The sequence below is a fragment of the Thalassophryne amazonica genome, chromosome 1, assembly GCF_902500255.1.
Source record: "Thalassophryne amazonica chromosome 1, fThaAma1.1, whole genome shotgun sequence".
In the NCBI taxonomy this organism is placed as follows: domain Eukaryota; kingdom Metazoa; phylum Chordata; class Actinopteri; order Batrachoidiformes; family Batrachoididae; genus Thalassophryne; species Thalassophryne amazonica.
The window spans coordinates 79,417,836-79,441,307 of NC_047103.1; the positions used below are offsets into that span (position 1 = coordinate 79,417,836).

The 23,472-nt window shown below is 45.7% G+C and overlaps 1 protein-coding gene across 3 annotated transcripts in view; it reads left to right on the plus strand.

The window, feature by feature from the left end:
- The window catches only part of LOC117512002 (partitioning defective 3 homolog), a 1,323,734-nt gene that overhangs the window by 376,395 nt on the left and 923,867 nt on the right, over positions 1-23,472 (plus strand). For all 3 annotated transcript variants that reach the window (XM_034171933.1, XM_034171942.1, XM_034171950.1), the window contains exon 3: positions 1,452-1,626. In XM_034171933.1, the coding sequence (XP_034027824.1) occupies positions 1,452-1,626 (175 nt within the window). The remainder of the gene's footprint in view (positions 1-1,451; positions 1,627-23,472) is intronic.

A 23,472-nucleotide genomic window follows, 5' to 3' on the forward strand; every position in this document is an offset into this window, starting at 1 on the left:
GTTTTACACAAGACACTGAAGTTAATATATTTTTATTTACTTTTTCAAACAAGAGCTGAAGGCTACAGTTGTTGGCAACAAAAGTGTTACTTCCCTGTTTTTATTTATTTATTTATTTACTTTTACAAAGAAATAGAACTTTCTTCCAAATACCAAAAGAAAGACAGAGTATTGTACAGTTCAAATTCAAAACACAAATCAAAACAATGAAAGCAAGTGTTTACAGTACTGTACATTACATACATGGTACAGTAACATCAGAATGATATTACACTTGACAGTACTACCCATTGTGTGGCGGCTGAGGTTTGAGTTGATCCTTTGCCCACACACTAAAAAAATTAACTGCTGTCTCAGTGAGAAAAAGTCATGTCACAGTTTGCATAGATTAGAAAGTTATTTTACTGTAACTTCTCTACGTAAAGTTATTTCAACTTACATAACTAGATAAGTCTTGTGTTATTTTGAAATAACTAAATTGAAATAACAAAAAATAAAATAAATATATGCAAATTGTCACATCAGTTATTCTCATTGAGACAGCACCTTTTTTAGAGTGTAGCTTCCCTCAGTGTGAGGCCGTGGTTCATCACATGGTCCACCAAAGTTGCTTGACAAACTTACGCAGGGGTGTTGGCGAAGTGGTTAATGCGCTTGGTTTCAGTGCAGAAGGTTCCAGGTTCAAATTCCACCCCTGCCACATTTCTCCATGTAATGTGGAGTTGCGTCAGGAAGGGCATCCGGCGTAAAACCTGTGCCAATTCAACATGCAGATCCACCTTGGATTTGCTGTGGCGACCCCGAGTGCAGACAAGGGAGCAGCTGAAGGGACTTACTGTTTGACAAAAGTTACTGTACATTTGTCTTAGCATTCCAAAATGAAAATAAATTCCTCTGCATTAGTTATTTCTGGTATAAAAGTGAATGTCAGTGACTGATATGAAGGGGCGTCTTCAGATGATGGTCGGCACCACAAAAAATGTAATGTGCAGATGTTGTGTAAATGTAATGAATGAGTAAATGAATGAATGAATGAATGAAGCTTGATATGTTATCTCATCATCACCATATCAAATGTTAGCCATAGTAATATGCAATCTTTATTTAGTGTCATTTTGGCATAATGTTCTGCCTGACATTAACAAATATGTGTTTTCATGAAAGATTTGAATCATTTCAATTTTTTTTCTTTGCATTTCATATTTTCAGCTTGAGGGCTAAATTACATCTCTACACAGTGTTGCAGACAAATATCCCACATTCCAAAAGCTGAGATTTTTCTGAACATTTTGATATGCGACACATTGAAGATATATTAAATGAAAATACCTTAAAAGGGAAATTACTGAAAGTATCCTAAAAAAAATGGACCCTAGAGAGTTAATCAGAGTGTACTGTAATAATGATACTCAAACACACTCCATACCAGTTTTTCTTCTTTCTTTCTCCAGCTAGTCGCAGTATATGAAGAACAGGATCCTCACAATGGTGGTGATGGTACCAGCGCCAGCTCCACAGGCACACCGAGTCCTGAACCCTTCTCCAGTGAGCTCAGTTCTGTGTCGTCCTTTCAGCCATACCAAGCAAACAGCGAGATCGAGGTCACCCCATCCGCTCTCCGATCCAGTGAGTCTTATGAAAATAATAATGTACTCATCCTGTCTACTTTGACTGATATCAAAATCTTTGTATGAGTCAGAGGTAGATTATACACACATACTATACATATTACACCTCTTCACCTATTAGACAAACAAAAAATTGTTTGGAAAAAAAATGGTATTTTAAAATTATTAGAAAAAAGGCTCACATGCAGTGAAGGTTCATTCAGATCAGTGGGAAGAATTGAATACAGAATACTCAAACTCATCTGAACCATCTCACACCAGCAAAAGAGGACAAACTACTGGATTTAAAAAAAATGGAGGAAAAACAGACTGGATTTAGTATTTGCATACGCAGTATGACATGAAATATTTTTTCCTGTCAGCTCCTGACTGTGCAGAAAACAGAATAAATAAGGAATATAAAACAATAACAGCAACAATACCTGTAGATAAAACAAACATTCCATACCCTGTTCTGCACTCAATCATGCACTCAGTTGGCAGCTGTTCTGTTATTAAAGCGCATACGAGGTCTGTTAGAAAAGTATCGGACCTTTTTATTTTTTGCAATAACCTTATGAATTTGAATCACGTGTGATTGCATCAGCCAAGCTTGAACCTCCGTGCGCATGCGTGAGTTTTTTCACGCCTGTCGGTTGCGTCATTCGCCTGTGAGCAGGCTTTGAGTGAGCACTGGTCCTCCCCCCTCGTTGGATTTTCATTGAGGAAAATGTCTGAACGGCTGGAGCAGCGCTGCATCAAATTTTTCCAGAAACTGTGAGAGACAGTCAGGTGGACACCATTCGGAAAATTCAGATGGCTTTCAGGGATGATTTTATGGACATCACACAGATTAAGGAGTGGTACAGCCGGTTTACAGACGGCGCACAATGGCGGAGGGCGCGCCGCGCTCCGAGCGGCGATCAACAGGCTGAAACGAACAGATCATTTCCAAACTGAATGCTGTGTTGATCCGGGACGTCGTCTGACTACCAGAGAAATGGCAGAAAAGGTGGACATAGCACTTTTCTGGCACATTCCACTTTTAAAGGAGATTTTGTCATGAAAACAGGAGCGGAGGAATTCGCCACGGAGCCGCTAATGGCACGGAATGAAAGCACCTCCGTGTTGGTCTCACAGGACATGTGACATGCCCAGCTCTTCGACAATTTCTCGGATACTCGACTGAAAAGCCACCCAAAGCCGTCTGAATGTTCCGTATGGTGGAAGAGCTTGGCATGTCCCGTGAGACTTCCAACACGGAGGTGCTTTTTGTTCTGCGCCATTAGCGGCTCCGTCCTGACGCGCGAATTCTGCCGCACGTCTTTCATTACAAAATCTCCTGTAACAGTGTAATGTGCCGAAAAAGTGCTATGTCCACCTCTCTTGCCATTTCTCTGGTAGTCAGACGATGTCCCAGATCAACACAGCCTTCACTTTGGAAATGATCTGGTTGTTTTAGCCTGTCGATGGCCGCTCGAAGCGCGGCGTGCCCTCAGCCGCTGTGGGCCGTCTTTAATCCGGTTGTAATGCTCCTTAATCTGTGTGATGCCCATAAGATCTTCACCGAAAGCCATCTGAATTTTCCGAATGGTTTCCACCTGGCTGTCTCTCACAGTTTCTGAAAAAATTTTGATGGAGCAAAGCGACAGTCGCTCGGCCATTTTCCTGACAATGAAAATCCGCCGAGGGGGCTGGACCACTCCTCCCACAAGCGTGCTCACAGGTGAATGACGCAACCGGCAGGCGTGAAAAAACTCACGCATGCGCACGAAGGTTCAAGCTTGGCTGATGCAATCACACGTGATTCAAATCCATATGGTTTTTGCAAAAAATAAAAAGGTCTGTTACTTTTCTAACAGACCTCGTACATGTTATTAGGGTACAGCTCAAAGTGGTCTGATTGCTGAGTAGCTCTTGGTCTCTCTGTTAATGGAAGGTATTTAAGTAAGTAAGTAAGTAAGTAAGCTTTATTTATATAGCACTTTTCACAGACCAAGGTCACAAAGTGCTTCACACGATATAAATAGACAATAAAAACAACACATACAAATATAGAACAATAAAATAAATTGACACTAAAATGCCAGTTTAAAAAAATGTGTCTGTAGTTGCTGTCTAAAAACATCCACAGAATCCAGTGAGCGAAGAGAACAGGGAAGCTCATTCCAGAGGCGAGGTGCCACAGCTTTAAAAGATCTGTCCCCTTGAGTTTTAAAACAAGTTCGGGGAACCATCAGCAGGTGCTGATTGGAAGACCTCAAACTCCTGCTGGAAACATAAGGCTGGATCAGGTCCTTAATGTATTCCGGTGCCTGCCCATGTAGAGCTCTAAAGGTCAGCACAAGGATTTTGTAATTTATCCTGTAAAAAACAGGGAGCCAATGTAAAGACTTGAGGACATTTGTGAGCGTTTGTCTGTAGGGAGAGGACACAGTCCATTTACAAACGTTCCAGTTTGTGGGACAAAGCTGTTCATCTTCATGCTTGATCTGCAGCAGATGCTCCAGTACCTCTTCCCACATGGCAGTAGGAAAAACAGGCTGAGAGAAGGGTGGTGAGGGTCCATGATTATGATGGAGGTTCTGCAGATGCAATGCTGCTAGAAGATGTCCCTCAGGAAACAAAGAGAGGCACCACTGATCCTGCTGACTGTCTTCACAATCCTGTTTTGCTGATGTTCGAAAGCCCTGCAGCTCCCAAACCAGGAAGTGAAGCTGTTTGTCTAGATACTTTTCAGTACCCCCAAACCTCAGTACTCCAGTAGAAGGTGGTGAGGTACGTATTGGGCTAACCTGTCTTCTTGACTCTCTGGAGGGGATGGCATCCCTACGCTGCTTTTTTGATACCTGTTGTGGTGTCGACGGAAAAGGGTTGTCAGCCAGGTGGAGCTTCATGTTGCTGACTCTCTCCACAGCAGCACTATGATGGTCTTTGTTCAACTACAGTCAGTCAACATCTCCTTCGTCTTGTCTACGCTGAGGATGAGGATGTGAGATCTGCACCATTCTACTAGCTTCTCCACCTCCATCCTGTAAGCAGATTCATCATTGCCACTGATAAAACCCACCACTGTTGTGTCTTCAGCAAACGTAATGACATGGTTGGTGCTGAGTTTGGCAATCCAGTTGAGGGTGAGCAGGGTGAATAGCGGTGCTCAGGATCAAGCCTTGTGGCATGCCTGTGCTCACTAAGATGGTTCTTGATGCATGGCTGCCACCCTGATTGTCCCAGTTACAGGTGCCAGTGTCTGCCTCCAGCAGCCTCAGCTTTTCCACCAGCTGTTGTGGAATGATCTTATGTAAATGCTAAGTTGAAGTCATTGAAGAGGATGTTGGTGTTCTTTCTGTCTAGGTGTGACAGCCTGATATGTAATGTGGTGGAGATAGGATCCTCTGCTGATCATTTTTTTTTGTGTATGCAAGTTCTAGAGAATCCATGTTTGCACAGAGATCGTTCTTAATGTGCTGCCTGACCAGTTACTCAAAGCATTTCATTAAAATTGGTGTGAGGGCCACAAGGCAAAACTAATTTTAACAGGTTGGGTTGAAATTCTTTGTAAAAATGATCATGATAGCAGTTTTTGAGGCAGGTGGACACTACTGCTCGGCTGAGAAAGATTTTAAAAATGTCTGCAAAAACATCTTTCAGTTGTTCTGCACAATCCTTTAGAACATCTCCAGGTATGTTATCCAGTTCAGCAACTTTGCATGGGTTAACACTAGTGAAAGCCTTTCCCACATCAGCTGTAGACAGTTGAAGTACCTGGTTGCGAGATGATGGTCAGAGCATCAGTGCCCGAGTGGTGTGAATGGCTTCAAGATGAGCATAGATGTGAAGAGTCATTGTGGCATTCTGCAGGGGGGATGCTGGGGAGGCTTGGAGTCCCTTGTGGATCCAAGACACAAACAACATGAATTTTTGTTATTCATGATGTGGCTGTTAAGCAGGGGTAATGGCCAAGTGGGTAGTGTGCTTGGCTTCAGTGTGGAAAGTTCCTGGTTCAAACCCCATCCCTGCCTTATTTGTCCATGTAATGAGGAGTTGAGTCAGGAAGGGCATCTACAGTAAAATAACTTCTGCCAAATCAACGTGCAGACCTACCTTGGGCCTGCTGTGGTTACCCCAAGGGAGCAGCTGAAGAGACTAACTTTTTATGATGTAGCTGTTAGGTTTTTGTGTATATAGCCTGTTTGCCTCCCTGATCGCATGAAAGGGAGGAAAAGTGTCTGTATGCACAGAACTTGCCCCAATGGCTTCAATTGTGTGAGGCTGCCTTTTGTTCTCTTACTGCTACCAAAAGAAGGTTCTCCAATAGTCTTGAAACTTTTAGTAACAAAACATAGTGAAATTTTGAGACGTTTAGTAAAGTTGTTGCCACGATACATGCATTAGATTCTTGATGTAAGGATATGCTTGCACATGATGGCATTGGATGGTTAGAATAGCCAAAAGAAATAAGGATAACCCATAGTTCATTTTAACATTCACCTTGTGATGAATATATGGAGGACTCACATGAGTTAGGGTTAGACTTAGGATTAGTTAATGAGTATCAGAGCTTGTGTTGCAGACACATGGTAGACATGGAGGAGCTCAGACAAATACTTATGAGCTAGGCCATTAAGAGCTTTCAAGCAAACAATATAATTTTTAAATCAATTCTAAAAGCAACTGAAAGCCAGTGCAGCGAGGCTAAGACAGGAGATATGTGGTCCCACTTGCGTTTGCCAGTAAAGGGGCAGTCGCCTTTTGTACCAGCTGCAGGCAGTGCAGGAATGACTGGTCCAGGCCAAAATACAATGAGTTACAGTAATCCAACGTGTGTTAATAAAAGCATGGATTATGGTCTCAAAATCTTTATGTGTCAGGTACCCTTTTACTTTAGATAAAATCTGTAGATGGAAAAAAATAGTTTTCTCAACCAAATTAACTTGGTGATCAAGTTTCGGCCTATCATCAAATATGACACAAAGATTTTTCACGGATGACTAGATGTTTGGTGTCAGGGAGCCCAAAAAGCCAGCAGAAAAAATCTGTTGGACCACATCCAAACATTATATTTTCAGTCTTGTTTTCATTTAAATTAAAAAAGGTTGCAGTCATCCAGGACTTAACATCATTGTTGTGAAAGTGTAGGAACACGGACCCACAACAGGGGGGCGCAAATGAACGGACAATGGAGAAAGTCAAATAACAAAGCTTTACTGTTGTGAATACGCACAACAAACACAACAGATTACAATTGTGGTTATAACCAATTCCAATGGTGTCGTGTGGGCAGGCTCGACAATAGGAGACGTCTGTCCGAGTCGAACCGGAACCACCCGATTTCCTCCGCCACCGAACCCCGGGAATACTAGAGCCGCCAAGTCCCGAACTCCCAGGTGGCCACTGCCTCCGCTCGTCGGATCCGGTACTGCTGGCGAGGAACAGAAACAGTCAGATGTGGGTGCGGCTGCACCCAGCAACACGTAGGGTGGAAACACCACCTCCACCTCTAATCAACAACAACACTGTAGTGCAGGAATGCGAGTACTTATCCCAAAATACAGTCTCCTGCTGTTCTTCTCTCTTTCTGTGCAAGGGCAAAAGTATTCAATAGTCAGAAGACAATTCGTTGGGCTGGATACGCTACCTCCTTGGTAGAGCGATATCTCGGCAATGAGGTGGAGATGCCGTCCAGCTGATATACCCCTCTGCTGATGGATGTCAGCTGTCTCGGTTGATAGGTGACAGCTGTCACCTTGGCTGCTCCTGTGAGGCGGCAGCGCCCTCTGGTGCCTGGAGCCCGCACTCCAGGCAGGGCGCCCTCTGGTGGTGGTGGGCCAGCAGTACCTCCTCTTCAGCGGCCCACACAACAATCATTAGACAATCAATGTCTGTATAAAATCACTGAATGTTGACATTAAAGGCAGGTATATCTGATCATCGTCTGCATAACAATGAAAAGAAAGATAGTATTTTTTTAAAATTTACCCTAATGGTAACATATACAATAGGAAAAGAATCGGCCCAAGGATGGAACCTTGGGGAACCCCCGAGGTAAGAAGGGCTGAGGAGGAGGTGAATTCACCTAGCTGCACAGAGCTCTGGTCCACCCCTCTCGTCGTTTCTTCATTGTGAGGAAATGGCGGAATGATTTGGGCTTTGTTCCATCAGGCAGACAGGCAGCTGGAAACCATTCGGAAAATTCACATGGCTTTCGGTGAAAATTTTAATGGGCTTCACAGAGATTAAGGAGTGTTACTACCGCTTTAAAGACGGCCCTACAATGGCGCACCGCGCGCCGCGCTCCGAACCGCGATCGACAGGCATTTCTAAACGGATCGCTGTATGGATCCAGGACCATCGTGTGCAATTTCTCTGGTTATCACAAGAGCTGGACATTAGCCATTTTCCGGCAGATTTCACTTTTAACAAGAGATTTTGTCATGGAAAGCCGCGCGGAGGCTTCGCGCGTCACGACGGATTCGCTGATGGAGCGAGACAAAGAACGCCTCCGTTTTGGAGTGTCAGAGGACAAGTTGGGACATGCTTATCTCGGCTTTCAGTGGCTTACCAGTCGAGTGAGTATAAGAGAAATTGTGGAGAGCTGGGCATTTCCCAACTTGTCCTCTGACACTCCAAAATGGAGGTGTTCTTTGTCTCACTCAAAGTGTTACTGTGGCCTTAAGGACTTCCCACATAGTGGGACGTTGCGCCGCGCTCGGAGGCGCCATCGTCAGCATGTTTCAAGATGAAAACCTCCAAATTTAAGCCTCTGTTGACCCAGGACGTCGTGAGAGAACAGAGAACTTTCAGAAGAGGTCGGGATGAGCAGATTATCCGGACATTCCACTGTTAAAGGAGATTTTGTAATGAAAGACGTGCGGACGGATTGGTGCGTTGGCAGGCAGCCGGCGCGGCGTGCTGCCACAGGAAAAACACCTCCGTTGGAAGCCTTAAGGACAAGTTGGAACATGTCCAGCTGTTAAACAGTTTCTCAGATACTCACTCAACTGAAAGCCATCACAAGCCGCCTGGTTTTTACAAATGGCTATCAACACGGAGGTGTTTTTCCTGTGGCAGCGCGCCGCGCCGGCTGCCTGCCGATGTGCGAATCTGTCCGCACGTCTTTCATTACAAAATCTCCTTTAACAGTGGAATGTCCGGATAATCTGCTCATCCCGACCTCTTCTGAAAGTTCTCTGTTCTCTCACGACGTCCTGGGTCAACAGAAGCTTAAATTTGGAGGTTTTCAGCTCGAAACAGGCTGACGACGGCGCCTCCGAGCGCGGCGCAGACGTCTGGCTCCGTGGGAAGTCCTTAAGGCGACAGTAACACTCCATAATCTCTCATCAGCCGTTAAAATTTTCACTGAAAACCAGCTGAATTTCTCGAATGGTGTCCACTTCGATGTGCCTCACAGGTTCTGAAAAAAGTTTGATCAAGCAAAGCGCCAGTCTCTCAGGAAGAAGTCAGACAAAGGAATTCCGACGAGGGGGGTGGACCACTCCTCACTCAAAGCCTGCCCACAGGCGAATGACGTAACCGACAGGCGTGAAAAAACTCACGCATGCGCACGAGGGTTCAAGGTTGGCTGATGTAATCGCACGTGATTCAAATCCAAATATTTTTATAAAAAATAAAAAGGTCGGTTTCTTTTCTAATAGACCTCATATATATATATATACACAACCCTGGCAAAAATTATGGAATCACCGGCCTCGGAGGATGTTCATTCAGTTGTTTAATTTTGTAGAAAAAAAGCAGATCACAGACATGACACAAAACTAAAGTCATTTCAAATGGCAAACTTTCTGGCTTTAAGAAACATTATAAGAAATTAAGAAAAAAAAATTGTGGCAGTCAGTAACGGTTACTTTTTTAGACCAAGCAGAGGGAAAAAAATATGGACTCACTCAATTCTGAGGAATAAATTATGGAATCACCCTGTAAATTTTCATCCCCAAAATGAATACCTGCATCAAATCAGATCTGCTCGTTAGTCTGCATCTAAAAAGGAGTGATCACACCTTGGATAGCTGTTGCACCAAGTGGACTGACATGAATCATGGCTCCAACACGAGAGATGTCAATTGAAACAAAGGAGAGGATTATCAAACACTTAAAAGAGGGTAAATCATCACTCAATGTTGCAAAAGATGTTGGTTGTTCACAGTCAGCTGTGTCTAAACTCTGGTCCAAATACAAACAACATGGGAAGGTTGTTAAAGGCAAACATAGGTAGACCAAGGAAGACATCAAAGCGTCAAGACAGAAAACTTAAAGCAATATGTCTCAAAAATCGAAAATGCACAACAAAACAAATGAGGAACGAATGAGAGGAAACTGGAGTCAACGTGTGTGACCGAACTGTAAGAAATCTCCTAAAGGAAATGGGATTTACATACAGAAAAGCTAAACGAAAGCCATCATTAACACCTAAACAGAAAAAAACAAGGTTACAATGGGCTAAGGAAAATCAATCGTGGACTGTGGATGACTGGATGAAAGTCATATTCAGTGATGAATCTCAAATCTGCATTGGGCAAGGTGATGATGCTTTTGTTTGGTGCCGTTCCAGTGAGATTTATAAAGATGACTGCCTGAAGAGAACATGTAAATTTCCACAGTCATTGATGATATGGGGCTGCATGTCAGGTAAAGGCACTGGGGAGATGGCTGTCATTACATCATCAATAAATGCACAAGTTTACGTTGATATTTTGGACACTTTTCTTATCCCATCAATTGAAAGGATGTTTGGGGATGATGAAATCATTTTTCAAGATGATAATGCATCTTGCAATAGAGCAAAAACTGTGAAAACATTCCTTGCAAAAAGATACATAGGGTCAATGTCATGGCCTGCAAATAGTTCGGATCTTAATCCAGTTGAAAATCTTTGGTGGAAGTTGAAGAAAATGGTCCATGACAAGGCTCCAACCTGCAAAGCTGATCTGGCAACAGCAATCAGAGAAAGTTGGAGCCAGATTGATGAAGAGTACTGTTTGTCACTCATTAAGTCCATGCCTCAGAGACTGCAAGCTGTTATAAAAGCCAGAGGTGGTGCAACAAAATACTAGTGATGTGTTGGAGCGTTCTTGTTGTGAAGGTGTCGTAGCACGGACCCACAACAGGGGGCGCAAATGAACGGACAATGAGTAAGCCAAAAGGTAACAATTTAATGTTGTGATAATACACAACGAAATGTGTCGTAATTCTCACAGTCAATAAACACCAGGTGACGTGTGGGCAGGCTCGAAGATAGAAGACGCTCGACGAGAGAGAAGCCGCGTCCCACACGGCCTCCACCACCAACGGTCTGAAGAACACCGGAGCCGCCAAGTCCCGAGTCCCCAGGTGGCCTCTGTCTTCGGCTGTCGACCCTGGTACTGCTGGCAGAAAACAGAAAGATGATGTATGAGTGTGAGTCCGCACACTCAGTAATTTACAGTCCAAACACAGTTGGGAGGGAGCACCTCCACCTCCAAATCCCACACACTCGTGCAGCTCCTGGTCAACCACTTATCGGTTTTGGGGTGTGAGGCGAAGCCGTCGCAGTCACACCAAACGCCAAAAATCCCAGATAAGGAATACCAACAGGAAAAACAGCTGCAAAACAGATCAGATTATTATTCGCAATAATCACAGCAGAGAAGTGTACCTTGGTACTGGTAGTCGATTTCTCGGCGGGGAGGTGGAGTTGCAGTCCGGCTTTTATGGTAGTGATGATAACGAGTGACAGCTGGTGCAGAGGATGAGTGACAGCTGTCACTTCTTCTGGGTCTGGCGCCCTCTCGTGCTTGGAGCCCGCACTCCAAGCAGGGCGCCCTCTGGTGGTGGTGGGCCAGCAGTACCTCCTCTTCAGCGGCCCACACAACAGGACCCCCCCCTCAACGGGCGCCTCCTGGCGTCCGACCAGGCTTGTCCGGATGGCTTGTGTAGAATTCGGCCAGGAGGGCCGGGTCCAGGATGAAGCTCCTCTTCACCCAGGAGCGTTCTTCAGGTCCATACCCCTCCCAGTCCACCAGATATTGGAAACCCCGGCCCTTACGACGGACGTCCAGGAGCCTGCGGACTGTCCATGCAGGCTCCCCGTCAATGAGCCGGGCAGGAGGCGGCGTAGGTCCCGGAGTACAGAGGGGCGAGGTGTGGTGTGGTTTGAGACGGGAAACATGAAAGACAGGGTGAATCCACAGTGAAGCCGGGAGTTGAAGCTTCACTGCGGCCGGGTTGATGATCTTGAGGATACGAAAGGGTCCGATGAATCTGTCCTTTAGTTTTGGGGAGTCGACACACAAAGGGATGTCCTTGGTCGAGAGCCACACCTCCTGTCCGGGCTGGTATGTTGGGGCCGGGAAACGTCGGCGGTCCGCATGGGTCTTGGCCCTCGTCCGGGCTTTTAACAGGGCAGAGCGGGCGGTCCGCCACACCCGGCGGCACCTCCTGAGGTGGGCCTGGACCGAGGGCACACCGACCTCTCCCTCCACCAGCGGGAACAATGGGGGCTGGAACCCCAAACAAGCCTCAAAAGGGGAGAGGCCGGTAGCAGACGAGACTTGGCTGTTATGGGCATACTCGATCCAGGTCAGATGGTGACTCCAGGCCGCCGGGTGCGCGGAGGTGACGCAGCGAAGGGCCTGTTCCAACTCCTGGTTAGCCCGCTCTGCCTGGCCGTTGGTCTGGGGGTGGTACCCGGACGAGAGACTCACGGTGGCCCCCAGCTCCTTACAGAAACTCTTCCACACCTGCGGAATGAACTGGGGACCACGATCTGATACAATGTCCGATGGTATCCCATGCAGCCGCATGACGTGGTGGACCAGAAGGTCTGCCGTCTCCTGGGCTGTCGGGAGCTTCGGGAGGGCCACGAAGTGGGCCTCCTTGGAGAACCGGTCCACTATCGTGAGAATAACGGTGTTGCCCTGGGACGGCGGGAGGCCCGTGATGAAGTCCAGGCCGATGTGAGACCAGGGGCGATGAGGCACCGGCAGGGGCTGGAGGAGTCCCGTCGTCCTCCGATGGTCTGCCTTGCCCCTGGCGCAGATGGTACAGGCCTGGACGTAGTCCCGGACGTCGGTTTCCAGGGACGCCCACCAGAAGCGCTGCTGGACTACTGCCACGGTCCTACGCACTCCGGGATGACAGGAGAGCTTGGATCCGTGACAGAAGTCCAATACGGCAGCTCTTGCCTCTGGTGGGACGTACAGTCTGTTCTTGGGGCCAGTCCCCGGGTCCGGGCTCCTTGTCAGGGCCTCCCGGACGGTCTTCTCCACGTCCCAGGTGAGGGTGGCCACGACAGTGGACTCGGGGATGATGGTCTCGGTGGGGTTCGACAGCCCCGCTTTGGCTTCTTCTTCGTGTACCCGGGACAATGCATCTGGTTTTTGGTTCTTGGTCCCGGGGCGATACGTGATCTGGAAGTCAAAGCGCCCGAAGAACAGAGACCAGCGGGCTTGCCTGGGGTTCAGCCGCTTGGCTGTCCGGATGTACTCCAGGTTCCGATGGTCAGTGAAAACCGTGAAGGGCAACGATGCCCCCTCCAGCAGGTGTCTCCACTCTTCAAGAGCCTCCTTCACCGCAAGAAGTTCCCGATTGCCGACGTCATAGTTCTGTTCAGCTGGGGTCAACCTGCGGGAATAAAAGGCACAAGGATGGAGGACTTTATCAGCCTCCACGCTCTGGGACAGCAAGGCTCCTATCCCTGAGTCAGAGGCGTCCACCTCTACTATGTACTGGCGATCAGGATCAGGCTGCACCAGAACTGGTGCAGTCGAGAACCGGCGTTTCAACTCCTGGAACGCGGCTTCGCACCGATCCGACCAGGCGAAGGGGACCTTGGTGGAGGTCAGGGCAGTCAGGGGGCTAACTACCTGACTGTAACCTTTAATGAACCTCCTGTAGAAATTTGCAAAGCCTAGGAACTGCTGTAGTTTCCTGCGGCTTGTTGGTTGGGGCCAATCTCTCACCGCCGCAACCTTAGCCGGATCAGGGGCGACGGAGTTGGAGGAGATGATGAACCCCAGGAAGGACAAAGAAGTGCGGTGGAACTCGCACTTCTCGCCCTTCACAAACAGCCGGTTCTCCAACAACCGCTGTAGGACCTGACGTACATGCTGGACATGGGTCTCAGGGTCCGGGGAAAAGATGAGTATATCGTCCAGATATACGAAGACGAACCGATGCAGGAAGTCCCGCAAGACGTCATTTACCAAAGCTTGGAACGTCGCGGGGGCGTTAGTGAGGCCGAACGGCATGACCAGGTACTCAAAATGACCTAACGGGGTGTTGAATGCCGTCTTCCATTCGTCTCCCTTCCGGATCCGAACCAGGTGGTACGCGTTTCTAAGATCCAATTTTGTGAAAATTTGGGCTCCATGCAGGGGCGTGAACACTGAATCTAACAGAGGTAACGGGTATCGGTTGCGAACCGTGATCTCGTTCAGCCCTCTGTAATCAATGCATGGACGGAGTCCGCCGTCTTTCTTGCCCACAAAAAAGAAACCAGCACCCATCGGGGAGGTGGAGTTCCGGATCAGCCCGGCAGCTAAGGAGTCCCGGATGTAGGTCTCCATTGATTCGCGTTCCGGACGTGAGAGGTTGTACAGCCTGCTGGACGGGTACTCAGCGCCCGGGACCAAATCGATGGCACAATCATACGGTCGGTGCGGGGGAAGAGTGAGTGCCAGATCTTTGCTGAAAACGTCAGCAAGATCGTGGTACTCCTTTGGCACCGCCGATAGATTGGGGGGAACTTTGACCTCCTCATTAGCCGTAGTGCCGGGAGGAACCGAGGATCCTAAGCACTCCCGGTGGCAGGTTTCGCTCCACTGCGTCACAACCCCAGACGGCCAATCAATCCGGGGATTGTGCTTCACCATCCATGGAAAGCCCAAAATCACTCGGGAGGTAGAAGGTGTTACATGGAACACTATCTCCTCCCTGTGATTCCCAGACACAACCAAAGTCACTGGTTGTGTCTGATGTGTGATTAATGGAAGCAGGGTGCCATCTAGTGCTCGCACCTGCAATGGTGCCGGCAGAGCCACCAGAGGGAGCCCTACTTCCTTTACCCATCTGCTGTCCAGCAGATTCCCTTCAGACCCTGTGTCTATCAGTGCTGGGGCATGAAGGGTTAAATCCCCACAAAGGATGGTTACTGGGATTTGTGCAGATTTGCGGGGTTTTCCCGCGTGCGTGTTATGACCCACCCTTAGCCCAGTTTCTAAGGACGGGCGTTGTAGTTTGACCGTTTTAGGGCAGTCCCTCTGCATGTGCTCGCAAGAGCCGCAGACGAAACACTCCCCGCGGGCCAGCCTCCTTTGTCTGATGTTTGATTTTAATTTGGCCCTGCTCGTGTCCCTAGCCTCCTCAGCAGGGGGAGCTGTAGCCACACGGAGCTCTCTGGCAGTGAAGCGTGGGGACGACGTCATCTTATCGGAACCGGAAGGGGGAGGGACGACTCGTGCCCGGTCACGCCTCCCGGCCTGCTCCCGACGATGCTCATTTAAACGGTTGTCTAAACGTATAACCAAATCGATCAGCCCGTCCAATTCCCGCGGTTCCTCCTTGGCCAGTAGGTGCTCCTTAAGGACCGGGGACAGTCCATTTACAAAGGCGGCGCGGAGCGCAACGTTATTCCAGCCGGACCTCGCTGCCGCGATGCGGAAGCCGACTGCATACTCGGCTGCGCTACGGCGCCCCTGTCTCATCGACAGCAGCACGTTCGAAGCGGTCTCGCCTCTGTTGGGATGATCAAACACTTGTTTGAATTCCCGTACAAACCCAGTATAAGACGTTAGGAGCCGTGAATTCTGCTCCCAAAGTGCCGTAGCCCATGCGCGTGCCTCTCCTCGAAGCAGATTAATAACATAAGCTACCCGGCTAGCATCTGATGCGTACATGACGGGGCGCTGTGAAAAGACGAGCGAACACTGCATGAGGAAGTCCGCGCACGTCTCGACACAGCCCCCGTACGGTTCCGGAGGGCTTATGTATGCTTCAGGGGACGGTGGGGGGGTTCGTTGAACGACCAGTGGAACATTTGATACGGGCCCAGGACCAGCCAGAGGAGTGGCTGCAGCAGCGCCCTGATCGCGCGCTTCCACCCTGGCGGTGAGAGCCTCCACCCTCCGATTAAGGAGGACACTCTGCTCGGTCACTAATTCTAACCGGGCCTTGAAGGCGGTTAAGATCTGCTGCAGCTCACTCAACCCGCCTCCCGCTGACGCCTGCGCTCCTGGCTCTTCCATTGGCCGTTCAAGCTGAAGTTGACGCCCCTCGGAGTCCATGACGATGGCCGAGAAATCCTGTTGTGAAGGTGTCGTAGCACGGACCCACAACAGGGGGCGCAAATGAACGGACAATGAGTAAGCCAAAAGGTAACAATTTAATGTTGTGATAATACACAACGAAATGTGTCGTAATTCTCACAGTCAATAAACACCAGGTGACGTGTGGGCAGGCTCGAAGATAGAAGACGCCCGATGAGAGAGAAGCCGCGTCCCACACGGCCTCCACCACCAACGGTCTGAAGAACACCGGAGCCGCCAAGTCCCGAGTCCCCAGGTGGCCTCTGTCTTCGGCTGTCGACCCTGGTACTGCTGGCAGAAAACAGAAAGATGATGTATGAGTGTGAGTCCGCACACTCAGTAATTTACAGTCCAAACACAGTTGGGAGGGAGCACCTCCACCTCCAAATCCCACACACTCGTGCAGCTCCTGGTCAACCACTTATCGGTTTTGGGGTGTGAGGCGAAGCCGTCGCAGTCACACCAAACGCCAAAAATCCCAGATAAGGAATACCAACAGGAAAAACAGCTGCAAAACAGATCAGATTATTATTCGCAATAATCACAGCAGAGAAGTGTACCTTGGTACTGGTAGTCGATTTCTCGGCGGGGAGGTGGAGTTGCAGTCCGGCTTTTATGGTAGTGATGATAACGAGTGACAGCTGGTGCAGAGGATGAGTGACAGCTGTCACTTCTTCTGGGTCTGGCGCCCTCTCGTGCTTGGAGCCCGCACTCCAAGCAGGGCGCCCTCTGGTGGTGGTGGGCCAGCAGTACCTCCTCTTCAGCGGCCCACACAACAGTTCTTTTGTTTTTCATGATTCCATAATTTTTTTCCTCAGAATTGAGTGATTCCATATTTTTTTCCCTCTGCTTGGTCTAAAAAAAGTAACCGTTACTGACTGCCACAATTTTTTTTCTTGATTTCTTATAGTGTTTCTTAAAGCCAGAAAGTTGCCATTTGAAATGACTTTAGTTTTGTGTCATGTCTGTGATCTGCTTTTTTTCTACAAAATTAAACAACTGAATGAACATCCTCCGAGGCCGGTGATTCCATAATTTTTGCCAGGGGTTGTGTGTATATATATATATATATATATATATATTTTTTTTTTTTTTTTTTTTTTTTGGCGGGGGGGGGTCACTACAGCCTGAGGAAGTGACAATGACATTTTCCAAACTGAGTGTTGTAGTATAACCAGCAGGAGACCATTGATGTGTGCAAAAATGTTGTGTCATACCATATAACATTGACACAAAAAAATTTTTTGCAGCGGTTGGGTTTGTGATCAAGATTTCCTGCAGTAATTGATCCGTAAACTGAAATCCATAAACTACTTAAACTGAAAAGACCTGCGTTCATGTTTTGGGGGATTTTTTTTCTTTCTTTCTTTATTTTTTTGCATTCACGTTTTGCAATTAACTGTTTCTGGATAATTCATGATTTGCAGCTGATTCACATTTTGGGGTTTGACAGGGATCCAAATTTTTCTTTTTGATGGGAGGCTGCAAAATGGCATGTTTGAGAGCAGCTGGAACACATCCGGTGCTAACAGAGATTAATAAATAAAAGAATAACAAAGCCTACTGTACCGAATACCTCTTTAAAAAGACAAGAGGGAATGTTTGTAGGTTGCAGATGCTTATATACATTAGCCAGTGATGGGAGGGATACAGGCTCAAACTAATCAAAAACAGCATGTAAAGAAGGAGCTGTGATATCAGAGCTAGGGCCTCTAGAAGGAAGGCAGATGGCCTAAGAGCAGTAATTTTTTTCAATAAAAAAATTTGTGAAAACTCTCGCAGAGGGAGGACGAGAGTTTACTGGAGAGTTGTCACAGGGATTTACAAAGGAGTTAAAAATGTTAAAAAGAACCTGAAACTCTGGTAGACAGACAGGCTTTCATGAGGAGCTTCTTTAGAAGCATTGAGCTTATCTTTTTTCCACTATATAAAGAGCAGGTCAGGCTCTACTCTGCATCTGCTGTTACTTAGGAACGCCGTTGGGTCCACTGACTGAGCAGTCATCATGGCAGGCTCAGCTTTGGTTGTACAACATGAACAAGAACTAAGATCTGTGCACCTGATGAGCATGCTGAGAAGGCAAACCAAACCAGACTGGGAAGCAAGTTCAAGGCTCACAACAAAGGTGTGCTGTGGAGAAAGTCCAACATATAGAAATAATGAGGTGATGTGGAAGCCATGCAATGAGTCTGTAACCAGAAACAGGCAGAAATGAGGTGCACCATCCAGGTAAGGGACAGGGCTGGTTGGAGAGTTGGGAATGGTGGCACAAAACAATCTGCCAATGAATGAGTGTTAAGGAACTGATATATGCTGCACAATGATTACTGAAAATGAGAAACATGTAAAACTGGAGGCTGCAGACCAGTGAGAGTAAGAGCAGGTGAAATCAGTGAGTGGGTGATGAGAAACCATGACACAGCTGTTTCTTCTCATGTTTATTAAATAGTTTGAAAACCAGTTAGATGCAAGAGCTAAATCAAAATTTGTTTTGAGTCTGCAAAATTTTCTCAATTGAAATAATCAGATGTTATTGAAACGTGTTCAGTAAAGCACCTGTCAGACTGTGATAGATTAACACGTACAAACTTTTGATATCTGTTCATATCCGATTTTGTCCTGTACAAATTCTCAGTCATTAACTGTTCCATGTCGTCAGATGTCTGGCGAGTCTGTCGGAAAGTTTTATGCATGCTTTAAACTTTGAGCGGAGATCAGACAGAGAGCTACCCTGGTGGTTGCATGTTTAGTTATAGTTTTTTCCTGTAATTGTACTTTAGCTTGCCAATAGATGTCCTTTTGACATTAGTTTTATCCATGTATCATCTGTTTGTCTTTTGTTTGCATCCGGAATGGCTGCGGACCCACATTTGGTGGTTCTCTACTAATTTCATTTGTGCCCTAAATACACCGGAGACTGACGGGTTGGGTGATTTTTGCCAACGGACAAATTATTTCAATCCCTTATGATCAGTTATCCATATAATCAGGTTCTATGTATGACAATCAGAGGTCACTGATTAACAAAACTTTGTTTGTGTGCAGGACCAGCCTGACTGAGTGACACAGAAACACACAACAGAGCAAACTTTTTTAGCCACTCTTGACCAAAGTGTCTGTTTTAGTTGCTGTGTTTCAGCTGACTTGAGTGTCTGTCAAGATTGTGTGTCCAGGGAATGGCGCCACGTGGAAATAGACAGGCAGGTAGAAACTGAGACAAAGGAAGGAAGGACGGAAGGAAGATAGGGGAGGGGTACTCAGTCACGCATGAACAAGAGCACGCATGTCAGGGAAAGGTGGACACACACATACACACATGCACCAACGCACATAAAATAGCACACTCAGCTGTCTGACTTGGATTTTACTCATGTCCACATATTCACGTCCCATGAAGTGGAACCACTGAGCTCACACAGACCTGTCTCAACTTTAACGTACAACTGAAACATTCAAAGCCAGAACTCTCATATGGACATTAAAGGCAGAGTCTCTTTCCACTTTCCAGAAAATTCCCAAAGTTTACTTTGCTTTGAAATCTAGTTGTCATAAAGTAATTTTATGTTTCTGGTAAATGCAAAATTACAGATACTTTTATTGTTAAAGTATTTATTTTGGTGGATTTCATAGCGAATACAGTGAGTTCACATCATGAGATCATACTGACAACATTGCAACTTACAATTAAGAAAAATACACATACAAAGTCTCATATAAAACAACAAAAAAATGTTAGTCTGCCTGCTGATTTGTTGTGGCAAACCCAGTAAAGACACTGCAGATTTAATGAACATTAGTATACAGAGTATACCTTTTTGAGTACTGTCTTACCTGTCTGTCAGGTTTGTGGAGAAAATACTGTTATATAAAAATTTGTCCACAGTTTATCCAGTGTTCTTCCCAACTGGCCATCTAGTGGCTTATTTATCAGTTGTGCCCATCACTGTCTTTCAGTTTTTCAGTTTAGGCCCCGCACCTGTTTCGCTTTATATGCTGCCATTTGGCACCATACATTCAAAGTGGCCTTTCATTTTTATGCAGATGACCTGCAGATTTATTTGCCACTCAAATTCCCCTCGAATTCTGTTGGTATTTTGGTAAACTGTCTGCAGGAAGTAGAAACTTGGTTGGCCCAAAACTGTTTAATTCTCAATGAGAAAAAAAACTGAAATTGTTGTTTTTGGTCCTATATTGTCTGCTGGCTTGACTAATGTGCTTGGTCCTTTGTCTCCCTATGTACATGACTCTGTTAGAAACCTGGGGGTAATTTTTGACAACTCCTTTCAAATAGACAAGCAAATTAATTCTGTGGTTAAGGCCAGTTTTTTTCCAACTCAGAATCTTAAGTAAAGTAAACGCCGACCTTCCTTTCTGTTTTTGAGCGAGTTATTTATTTGTTCATAACATCCCATTTAGATTATTATAACTCACTCTACTGTGGGCTGGACCAGTCCTCTCTAAAGTGTCTGCAGCAAGTCCAGAATGCTGCTGCACGACTGCTCACAGGGATGAGGAAGCAGGAGCATATTACCCCTGTGCTTGCCTCGCTACATTGGCTCCCGGTCGCTTTTAGGATTGATTTTAAGATTCTGTTGTTTGTGTTTAAGTGTTTATATGGTTTGGCTCCTGAATAACTCTCTGAGCTTTTGACTCTGTATGTACCAGTGAGATCAGTGAGGTCTGAAAACCAGCTTTTATTAAATGTGCCCAGATCTCGATTAAAGACTCGAGGTGATCGGGCCTTTTTGGTTACTGTGCCCAAACAGTGGAACAGTTTGCCTTTAAACATCAGAGCTGCTCCAACTCTAGACTCTTTTAAATCTGCTCTTAAGACATACCTTTTTGCTTTGTCTTTTAATACAATTTAAGCTGTATGTGTCTGGTTTTTTACTTGTCTTTTGTTTATCTGGATTTTAATTGTCCTGTTTTTGTAATGTTTTTGATATTGTTTTTTTTAACATGTGAAACACTTTGGGCAGCTGGTGTTGTTGAAAATGTGCTATATAAATAAAATTGAAATTGACATTGACATCTTTCTTTTTTTTCTTTTCTTTTTTGGCTCTTTCAGTCACAATTGAAGACCTACTGCTTTTCTTTGTCTCCATGATGCCGTTGTTTAGCAAATGTAGCACAGGATAGCCATTTGAGGGCTGAAAGGCATAGTATCCCAGTATGCCATTTGAGTGTGGAAACATCCTCTCCTTCCCCACATCATCTACAGCGTCACCACAGAGAATGTGTTGTGGCATCTTGCCCTTGTACTTCTTGCAACTTCAACACTCTAAATTATTTACAAACACTTTGAATTTTTATTATTTTGCTGACATGAGAATGTGAATCCTTCATGTGAATCGTAAGGACCAAATTTCAGTGGCACAGAAAAAATAACTTTTTTAGTGACTTGATAGTGTGAAAAAAAATCAAAAAGGAGTATACCTTTAACTTACACACATTGGACTGACCAGTCAAATTTTAATATTATGCCCTACCATAACAGCTCACCTCACCACTGCCTATTAGATTGTGGAAACCAATATAAATTATTTTATGTAACTGTGTACTGTCAGTCTGAAAGGACGCTAATATCACAGTGTAAGCATGAGAGCACTTGAAACTTTTAGAAAAACACCACTACTATTGTGTTTAAAAGTTCTGTCACATTGCAGCCATTTGCATGACAAACGTAACTGAACCACCACCGGAGAGCTGAGATGCTTGTGGACAAATGCAGACATTACACACTGTAGTTAAAAATATCCTGGGTGTTAAATTTAGTAATTAACTTCAGGCAAAAAAGATTTTCATGTGGCCTGGATATCTTTCATAAAGGGAACCTTGTCATACCGCAAACATGAATTGTTGCGCTGAGACCACACTGGACAGCTTATGCACACATCCTCCCACACACAGTCACACACTCTTAAACACCCTGTAAATTGTACAGCTCATGTTTAACACATATAGTGACAAATTTCCTGCAGCAAACAGAAAAAAATGATGGCTTCCTACACACTGCTGCTTCCATGGTGATGGGTATCTATGAGAAATTTCGAAGAGAAGATGACAGCAGAAGATATAAAAAGAAAGGCATGATTACCAAGAATTAAGAGAGCGCTGTTTTGAGAAGTCACTACATTTGTTCGAGACCCGTATAATGCACACAGGCTCTTGCATATTTGTATTTTGGCTCCAGTATAACTCCAGCAGCTTATATGTGTGTGAACGATATAGTTTAAGAAGAGAATGCAGTGAGGTAAGACAGTCCGTGAAACATACCAGCATTGTTAGACAGCCAAAATAGACAGACAGGCAACAGTATCTTCAGACAGGTAGAGGTGCAGCTCAGTAACTTAGAATATCTTGAAAAAAGTCAATTTTTTTAAGGTTTATTTATTTAAATTTTGATAATTACAGCCTACAGCTCCAAAGGGAAAAAACATTGAAAACTGATAATGCATATCTCAAAATATTATAATATTTCAGTTCCAAAAAAGGTTTTACAATACTAAAATTACAATATTCTGAAATGTGTGTTCCTTTATGTGGTGGATACTGGGTTGGGGGCTACTTTTTCATGAATTACTGCTTCGATGTGGTGTGGCATGGAAGCAATCAGCCCAACTGTGCTGTTGAGTCTGGTGTCATCATCTTCTTGGCAAAACATCGCAAAGAATCTGTGGCAGTGGTTCACAAAATTTTCTGTACCCCCCCCCTGAAGAAAATGATAAAGTACTTTTGAGTGCCCCCTCCCACACACACACATACACACACTCCAATCCACACATATACATCTTTTGCTTCCAAACTCCAATGGACTTTATTGTAAACATTGTCATTGCACAACTACAATTTCTTATTGAACAAAATCAACAAAGTGACAAATTACATTTATACCCCCGTTGCACATAGCCAGAATCACGCAGAATGGCGTCAGAATAACAAATCGGTGCACATCCGAAATGTGTCGGATTTCAGTTACAAAACGTTCTGACAGCCACCTGCGAGAGACAACACAGTTGGTCAAAATTGGCCAGTGGCCCTGAGTGTGATGCACATGTTCAAAACCCTCCAGGTGCCGTCGAGATGAGACACCTATCCGACGGCGGTCAGTGTGCAATCTGAGAACCACCTGACCACAATTTACATATTCTGATGGTGGCAAAACAGGATCCGAAACAATTTGAGCGCATAGGAGGGAACCTTGATATGGATGTACAGTGAATGTGAATAGCAGCTATCAAACCGAGAGCACCGTGCACACAGTAGCGCATGCTGCTGCAAATCTGAACAGGCTGTTATGTCCACAGTAGACCTTACAGTACAGATATTTGTCCATTCCTTCCCATGGACGACATAAATAATGTAAATATTGTCTACATCGTAACTGTATATAACACGAGCAGCTGCACCTCTCCATGGTGCGCAGTAACGCATCATTGCACGCGTCAGGCTCGGAGCTGAACGGATCTCATGCTGTAATAAATGATCACCTTGTAACTTTGTAGGAGATATGATGTGGAACTGTTGGGCAAGGCCGTTACACCATTAATAAACATGAATCTCAC